This window comes from Triticum aestivum, chromosome 1B (assembly GCF_018294505.1).
Source record: "Triticum aestivum cultivar Chinese Spring chromosome 1B, IWGSC CS RefSeq v2.1, whole genome shotgun sequence".
In the NCBI taxonomy this organism is placed as follows: Eukaryota; Viridiplantae; Streptophyta; class Magnoliopsida; order Poales; family Poaceae; genus Triticum; species Triticum aestivum.
The window spans coordinates 696,562,041-696,571,365 of NC_057795.1; the positions used below are offsets into that span (position 1 = coordinate 696,562,041).

At 46.3% G+C, this 9,325-nt stretch overlaps 1 protein-coding gene across 1 annotated transcript; it reads right to left on the bottom strand.

Annotated features, from left to right (window-relative positions):
- Positions 1 to 727: 727 nt before the first annotated feature.
- On the bottom strand, positions 728 to 2,753 carry LOC123149993 (probable pectinesterase 56). The gene is made up of 2 exons (XM_044569791.1): positions 2,253 to 2,753; positions 728 to 1,845 (listed from the first exon to the last, which is right to left on the bottom strand). The coding sequence occupies exons 1-2, from the start codon at positions 2,656 to 2,658 to the stop codon at positions 1,130 to 1,132; spliced, it is 1,122 nt and encodes a 373-aa protein (XP_044425726.1). The 5' UTR covers positions 2,659 to 2,753; the 3' UTR covers positions 728 to 1,129.
- Between the last annotated feature and the right edge of the window lie 6,572 nt (positions 2,754 to 9,325).

Consider the following 9,325-nt stretch of genomic DNA (forward strand, 5'->3'; position numbering starts at 1 on the left):
TGATGGCTTAAAACAAAAGCTTGCGGGGCATGGTTAATTGGTTGCTAGCTACACGTAGCTAGCTACTGGTAGTATCAAAAAATGTCTTATATTAAGTTAAGGAGGAATTATGTTTTCCTTCTCTCCACTTGCTCTGTCCTTTCTCGCCCAAAAAACAAAAACAAAAAAACTAGTTATTCTCTCAATATGAATGCATTTTGATTGATTAATCGTTTCAGAGGGCGTCCCCAAGCTAGCTTAGCTTAGCTTAGTTAGTATGCCCGATCGATCTTTAGATAATTTTAAAAAATTAGTTAGCATTCTGCACTTGCCTTAATTGGGTCACCATGCATGCGTCAAGTGAGTACACATTACTGACACGTCATTGCTGGAAACCAAGCACTGAGGTAGTCCAGTGCTCGATTATCAGCACGTAATGATCAATCTTTCCAAATTAACGTGCACACACGTATATGTACACAAATATACATTTGAGTCTCTGCTTTGCACCAAGGTCGATCATACTTACGTGTTAAGAACCAATGCATCTAATAGTTGGTTAGCACAGGAGAGGAGATGCATGAACTTGACTAGCTTATGTATTTTTAAACAAAATGCACGTACGCATGGAAATTATTAAGTTTGGGTGTCCAGAGATGAATTTTGTTTCATTTTCTTCCTTTGATGTTGGTTTGTTTTTCTAGAGTAAATAAATTAATAGCATGCATTTACTGTACAAACAAATCCATCACAAACAACCACACTTTTTGTTGCAAACATCACCAAGACAAATAGCTCAACAATGGATACATGACAGATCTGATCACACACACAAACAACACTGATACACATCACTGATCACAAGCTACTACGGACTGCTGGCCTAGCTTCTAGCTAGCTAGGGGGTCGCATGCATGCTTACTTTATTGGGCCAATGATGCTCAGAAGCTAGCTAGGACATAGCTAGCTAATTGGCCGACTGCTGAAGAATCCATCATATCCTGCTGCAAGCTCCTCTACGCACTCGTACAATATGCCCGCGGTACTTGTACGAACTACTGCTACTACTACTACAATACTACTACTAGAGATACAAACGGATGGCTCTCAAACGGCGGCAGCAGGCAGACAGGTATGATGGATGGATGCACTACTCACCATCACGGAGGCCCAGATAATGTGGGACCCCTGTCTGGGGAAGCCAGGCGCCTCCCTGGATGAACCTCCCCGGCGCATACAGCCTAGCCTGTGCCTCGTTGAGGCGATGAAACCCATGCCAGTCGACGCGGTGGTCGACATTGGCGCCGGCGCCGTGGTTCGCGAACTCACCAAAGAAAAGGTGGCCCTCGTGGCCAGGAGTGACGCCACCTTTGACGCGTTCCTTGGGGTTGGTCTTGTTCCAAGCCACCCATCCGTCCGCGTGGATGATGTCGTCGATGGTGCATAACATGTACACCACGGTTGCGTGGTCCTTCCAAGGACGGCCCAGGTAGGTCTCCCCTGGCGCCGTGGTGATGCTGCAGTTCTGCAGCACGAACCCAGAACCACCGAGATGTGCTCCGCGGCCTTGAGCGGTGATGACGTCGTGTTTGCCGTCGGCCGGCCGGCGTGCCAAGACGATGCAGTCCTGAAACACGGCTGTCGCATCCCCAAAAATAAAGTCTACGGTGCCTGATATCTCACACTCACGGTAGAATTGCAGGTGCAATTCGGCCATGAGGGTGTCCTGATACCCGTGTATCTGGCACCGGTAGAACACGGCTCGGTCAGCCTGGACCCGGAGAGCCACGGCCTGGTTGATGCCTGGCCCGCCCGCCGTGTTTTGAATCGTCACGTCCCGAGCCATGAAACCATCAGCAAACACACCTGCATGGAATTAATGGAACAATAAAGTAAAAGAGACCGATTAGCTCCCTTAGCAAATTAATCCTACTACTTTTTTTTTCTTCATCTTTTTTGTTTTGGCAAACAGTACTATTTAGTAGTAACAATACAACAACTAGTTTTTTAGCTTATATATATACGGATGAGATGAGATAATACACGACCGACCAAACGGCCCTATGATGCATGTGTCTTCATGCATGCATGATTGCATGTACGTACAGTAGAGATATATTACTGCCCTAGCCTACTAACCAAAGAAAGAGGATACTAGCTAGTGTTGCTAGTCTACTGGTATTAAGGAGGGAAGTATATGCTGCTATGCATGCATGTATTTGCATTGGTCTTAACGGCCGGAAAGGAAAAACGATGGGTCAAAGCGGACTTACTGATTGTGGCCGATTGCATCACGTTGTGCCCTGTCCTATCGGACAGGGCTCCCGTGATGATTGTGCGGCCGACGCCGTCGCCGATAAGCACCACGTTGGTGCGCCTTTGTTGTACGATGATCTGCTCTTCGTAGGTGCCGGCGGTCACATAGATGACGAAGTGCCCTCCTGTCAGATTATTCCAGAGACGCAACGCCTCGCCGACGGAGGTGACGGTGACAGCGCCGCCGCCGGCGCCGCCGCCGCCGATCTTCGACACCCGCACGTCCGGCTTGAGCCGGCGGACGGGGGTGCTGAGGACGCCGCGGTGGTGCTTTCCTCCGCCGAGGACCGCAGGAGCGGCCGTGGTGGTTGCGGCCACCAGGACAAGGAGCAGCTGCAACGTGAACATGGTAGGCGGCGACATGGCTGGCGGCCGCTCTGTCGCCCTTGGTGGTTGTGGCAGTGGGCAGGCAGTGTGTGGATGGAGGTATCGGATGTGCCTCTGTCTTGTGCAGTGAGGTCTTGTGCCACTTGGTTTAAGTAGAGGGAGGGAGGCCACATGCATGCATCTTCCCATAAATGAAGTAGGCAGGCGGCTACCATCCGATCAAGCCCGTCGGCCGAACCTCTTTTACAATGCAATTAGACAGCAGCTAGGTGGCTTTAGCTTTAGCTAGGACGACGTTGCAATGCAAATGTAACCATCCATCGAATTCACGTGCTAGCTAGGCCGGCTCCGCTCGGCCGGACTCCGCGGTAAGCGTACATACTAGCTCCATCACGTATTAACTTGCTCTCATCGTACTCCTACTCCTGCTCTTCAATGTACTCCTAGTAAGCTAGCTTGTTATCCTTCTCTGTTCTGTCTAATCAAGTACAATACAGTACAGTACATACTCCTAGTGAGGAGAGGAGATGGAGGACCATGCATTTGTTACTGCTGCACTATTAATTTAATTGTTGATCAACAAAAGAGGGGGCATGCATGCTGCACTGCACTGCCATCCATCCCCCTTCTCATAAGAAAACGCAATGCAAAAAAAGAATTACTAGTAAGGAGACCCTCATTACTTATGCTGCAGCAAGTAGGATAGGATAAGGGGGACGTACGTGGCGTGCGTACGGGACGCCGTCCCGAGCTGCATGCATGCATATTAAACGCCCAAGCCATGCATGTACGTACTACTATATCATGATCAAGCCCGTTTGCATTGCAATTAGCTAGGTGGTATAGCAGCTAGCTAGGATGCATCGATCGATGGATTTCACGTGCTAGCCCGAGCATGCATGCTCCTTGTCCATCCATCTAGTCTAGTACGTACAGTTGAAAATAAAGACTAATGGCCAATCGAAGCCATGCATGTATCATCCATCCTTCCTTTCTTGTACTTTCTTATTCATGCATATATATATATATATATATATATATATATATATATATATGTATATATATATACTTATATACTCCATGCATCAACTACTATGCATGCTTGCTGGTGTGTGTGTGCGTGTGTGTGCGTGTGTGTGTGTGTGTGTGTGTGTGAGAGAGAGAGAGAGAGAGAGAGAGAGAGAGTATGGATGACGGACCACAGCGAATTTTAATTCTTGTGCGCACAGCATGTATGCATAGTGGAAGTAGTACGTACTAGCTAGCTTCTAGCTAGTGAAATTAGCGCAAGTATAGAAGTATACAAACCAATGCATGCTTGCTACTAGCTACGATCGTCTCTCTAGGACAAGGACCAGGAGTAGTACAGTAGCTAGTAGTACATCATGCTCCGCTCGGTTCGGTTGATATAGATACATCATCTCTCTCTCTATATATATAGTCGTTGGAGCTTCCGTAATTAATTGGATTTCCTTCCCGCGGAAAAGAAGAAGAAGAAGAAGAAGAAAAGATTTTTGTCTTAGATTTATTTAGATACGGATGCATCTGACACTAAAATGTGAGTAGATACATCCATTTATAGACAAATATAACACAAGAATTTTGGAACGGAGGGAGTAGATTGATTTAACGTGCAGTCGTGCATGGTTCCCAATAAACTAACATGCATGCTTCACTGGAGAAGTTGTATGATGCTGACGTAGACCTTGTGCATGCGACCGATTCTACCATACAGACTTATACTCCCTCCGTTCCAAAATAGATGATCCAACTTTATACTAACTTTAGTACAAAGTTAGTACAAAGTCAAGTCATCTATTTTAGAACGGAGGGAGTATATTGCAGATGCTCTCATCCCCCCTACACATAGTTACAAAGACGACGAACAAGAGCTGCTCGATCTACTTACTTACTTACTACACCGGCCGTGCCAGGCAGGCAGCAGGGAGAGAAAAAGGAATGATGGAGTAGGATGGAGGCATCTAGCTAGCTAGCTAATTAATTAACTGGTGTAGGTGAAAGAAAGCACCGCCATCAAATCAAACAAAAACAAGCCCGTGCATGCATGGACCAGAGTTAATTTTAAGAGATTCTTGTGAGCGCGTAGCATGCATGCATATATATTGGAGTATGTTTCCAGTGAAATTAGTGCAAGATTGCATATGTAAATTAAGCACTGCATGCTTGCTATGCTACTATGCTAGTATTACTAGCTAGCTAGCGTCTATACGAATGTTCCAAGGTACTTACTCCTTTAATTTAGGGCAAGGACCAGGACCACTGGAGTGGACCAGTACGTAATATCGAGCTCGCTCGCTGGCTGGATGGATGGATGGTTCCATGGATGGTTCCATGGATGGTCCCGGCCGGCCATCTTCTTTGTCATCCAGTGGTAATGGTATGGTAGAAGCATTAATTTGCTTGCTTGCTCTGCAACCTATTTTATTTTTTATAAGCTGGCTGAGACACTTACTTTGAGACTGCGGAAGTAGGATGCAACGCACCATTGCCCCCGGCCCGCGCGCCCTCCCTTGGGTGTGGGTTCGGGTGTGGTACTGTGGATGGATTTCGTTTTGTTGGTGAATGACTCGAGAGAGATGCTACTCTACTCTACTCTACTCTACTCCAATGGAGTAGTACGTCTCGGTTTGTTGCATTTCGTCTACAAGGATGGATGGGATGGCGTTGGACCATTGCGGGCATTTGCATGCATACGTCAGGACTCATACCGTACCTACCTACTATACATACATACTAGAGTAGTAGTACATACTACCGCCACAGTCACTGCACTGCATGTACACACGCACGCACAGATCGACCCACAGACGGGAAAGCTCAAGCTCAAGGCGCTCGGCTCAATGAATATAATGGATCTCATGGATGTAGTCAGTGACACGGGCGCGTAACCTAACCTACCACGTGTAGTACTACGGACGACGTACCAGTACTACCTAGCTAAAGCATGCAGTTACTACCATGCCATGCTTGCATGCATGCATTGCATTACCTACTTGTAGGAGGGTGTTTGGATACCTTTTAGTCTCATGACTAAAAATAATGAGACTAAAACTTGCTAGCCTCACCCATGCTTGGATTTAAGTACTAAAGAGACTAAAATCAAGTTAATGAGCATTTATTATCCTCCAAACCCTTTAATCCAGAACTCGCCCGTGTTAAAGAAGAGGAGTTAAATGAGGAGAGGGAGGACTAATCCACATTTTAGTTGGGGTACCCCTGATAAAAAAATTTTAGTCTCAAGACTAGTTTTAGCCCCTCTTTAGTCAGGGGTGCTTGGAACTTTAGCCTCTTAAGAAGACTATTTCTAGTCAGACTAAAATAAGTACCTTGGATCCAAGCACCCTTCTAAAATAGTGACCAAGCATGCATGCACTGCAATTAATCGTATTTAATGCATCAATTTAGTTTGACTAGTTTTGTAAAGTATGAGATACGTGCCTCCACTCGTCATTTGTCTTGATAGATGGGATTTCATATTTGAGCCATGTAAACCAAAAAAGGAGGGAGTACTGTATTACTACTAGGAGTAGTGTAGTGTACTAGTGCTACTACTCCCCCTTACAAAGCTCCCGTACCTGCTTACTAAGTACGTACGTACTAATTCTCTTAATTTATTATTACCAGCCAGCCACCTATCCATCCATGCTTGATGCACAGTACTACTCCCTCTTTAAACTAATACTCCCTCCGTCGTATTAGTTTATAGAGGGAGTACTATATACGTATGTGTTGATGGCCGATTAACTGAGACCATAACTTATTTTTCAACGAAGAAGAAGAAGAAAAAGAAAAGTAGAAGAAGCAACGAGTTAACAAGGTAGGTAGGTAGGTAGGTAGGTCGGTGGGTGCATTCCATTAATTTTCTACTGGGTGAGGTGGATCAACTCAACTCTGTTCCATTGCACATTCCATTGAGCAGGCTTCCTTGCTGCCTGCAATGTAAGTAAGCTAGCTCGTGCCGATGCCACAGGTCGATTGATGGATCCATAGACTGGACCCTCAACACCAACGTTCCTCCTCTCTTGTCCGCTTGAGATAGATAGATAGATAGATAGATAGATACAGTAGATAGATACTTCCAGCAGCATGCATGCACACTACTGTACTACTCCTACTTGACTAGACAAATACTACGTGCTAGCTAGCTTCTTCTAATGCATAGATAGATAGGGTCGGACTAAATCAAATCCATGTACGAATGCTGATGCTGATAATATAAACTCAACTACTCTAGTACTCCATCCGTTCCATATTACTTGTCGTCGCTGATTTAGTACAAGTAGCTTCCGTGCATGATTTTTCACTGACTTAATTTCACCTCACCACACCCCCACCGTAAATAAAATAAAAATAATCATTGCCCAGTAGCCTCTCCTCATAATTAATAACCAAAACTGTGTCCACCTCCGTCGACAAGCTACCTACACGACATATTACTTCCGTAACAAATTAATTATTAAATTCCATCATTTTTTTGAAACTGCTACACACGGAAAACACTGGTCTGAACCGTTATCATTTTCATAACGAAGAATGAGATACAACACAACGGCTTCGGCTACTGGACGTAGCACACAACACACACCACGTAACAAGGGAACGGAGAAAGGGAAGCAAAACAAGCTATGCCTAGCCGTACAAACCTTGAATTTGGCACCCAACAAAACGGGAACAAACCAACAAGAGTCTTAGAATATAAAGTCTATTCGTATTGTAATCTATCTCTATTAGTCTAATCTTGGAGCCCAAGCTTTGTAATCTATATAAACAGCCCTTGAGGCCCCAATCAATACAACAATTACTTCTCGAATATCTCAATCTATCATGGTATCTGACGTCTAGGTTTTCCACACCTGGTATGGCTCCGCCACCCGCGCCGCCGCCCCGGTCGATTCGGCCCCTCTTCTCCATGGCCGAGTTCCGCGCCGCCGGCGCCCCATCCCCTACCTCTTCCTCTACAACTACCCAAACACCCCCCCCCCCCCCAAACCCGTCATCCACCGCTCCCGCGCCACCAGCTCCGTCGTCATGGCCTCCTCAGCATGATCCTTGGACTGGCCTCGTCCAGGCTTGGTCGATGCCTTGGTCGGCCCCCTCGCCGTATGGTGCCCCTCCTGCGTACACGGGCACGTGGAGCCCCGGTCTTCGTCCAGCCACCGGCTCTCCGGGACTCCTTGGACCCAGGCCGCCGGTGCACGTCTACACCGCCACTCCCACTCCGCCTACCAGCACGCCAGGACCGTCGTCGCCCTCCAACACCATGCCGGTCTTCTACGGCAACATGCAGGCCCCAATCGCATACTACCCATCCGCTATCCCCTACGTCAACATGCAAGCTCCTGGCCCCTCTGCTCCTCCCCAACAGCCGGCTTGGGACCAAGCCGCCTTCATCAACGCCATGAACAATTTTGTCCTCAACGACGCAGGTACGGATTGGATTTTCGATTCTGGTGCATCAATGCATATGTCTTCAAATATGAATTTATTGTCAGCTTGTTTTCCTTCTGCTTTTTCCACTATCACCATTGGCGATGGCTCCACCATCCCTGTTTCATGCACCGGTCACTCTTACATCCCTTCCTCTCATGCCAATTTTCTTCTCCGCAATATTCTTGTGGTTCCTTCCATCATCAAAAATCTTATTTCTGTTAGACAATTTTGCATTGACAACAAAGTTATCCTGGCCTTTGACCCTTTTGGTTTGTCTGTGAAGAATCTGACAACGGGGGCGGTCCTCGCTCGGTACAATAGCACGGGCGATCTTTATCCTCTTCATGGCGCGCCCACATCCACCCCTCGTGCCATGCTCGCATCCGTTGATCTATGGCATCGTCGCCTCGGTCATCCCAGCAAAAACACTTTGACGTCTTTACTCCAAGAATTTTGTATCCCTAGTTCTAGCAGTCCCCATAATCCCTCTATCTGTAATGCATGTCAATGCGGCAAACATGTTAGATTACCTTTTGGAACCTCTACTACCATTAGTACTTTTCCTTTTGAGTTACTTCACTGTGATTTATGGACCTCCCTAGTCCCTAGTGTTTCTGGTTATAAATATTATCTTGTGATCTTGGATGATTATTCTCACTATACTTGGACCTTTCCTCTCCGCGCTAAATCTGAAGTACCTGCAATCTTTCTCAACTTTCGACAATATGTAATCACACACTTTGGCTTGCCAATTAGATTTATTCAATGTGATAACGGTCGTGAATTTGATAACACCCAAAACCGCACCTTCTTTCTCTCCCAAGGCATTCTTCTTCGCTTTTCATGCCCTTATACATCTTCTCAAAATGGTAAAGCTGAACGCTGTCTTCGCTCTATTAATGATGTTCTTCGCACATTGCTTTTACAAGCCTCTCTTCCTTCCCGTTTTTGGGTTGAAGCCCTTCGCACCGCCACACTCCTTCTTAATATTCGACCAACTAAAACTTGCCCTCTTTATTCGCCTTTCCAATCTCTTTTTCTCTCCCACCCTGACTATTCTTTTCTGCGTGTTTTTGGCTGTCTATGCTTTCCCAACATCGCCTCTACCGCCTCCAACAAACTAGAACCACGCTCACTACCTTGCATTCACCTTGGTCTTTCTGATGATCACAAAGGATATCGTTGTTTCGAACCATCTTCTGGTCGTATCATTCTCTCTCGTCATGTCACATTCGATGAAAATACTTTTCCT

Excerpts from the sequence above, each read along its gene's own strand:
- LOC123149993 (XM_044569791.1), bottom strand. The coding sequence starts at position 2,658 with ATGTCGCCGCCTACCATGTTCACGTTGCAGCTGCTCCTTGTCCTGGTG. Across the intron at positions 1,846-2,252 it reads GATGCAATCGGCCACAATCA|GTGTGTTTGCTGATGGTTTC; the intron begins GTAAGTCCGCTT and ends AATTCCATGCAG.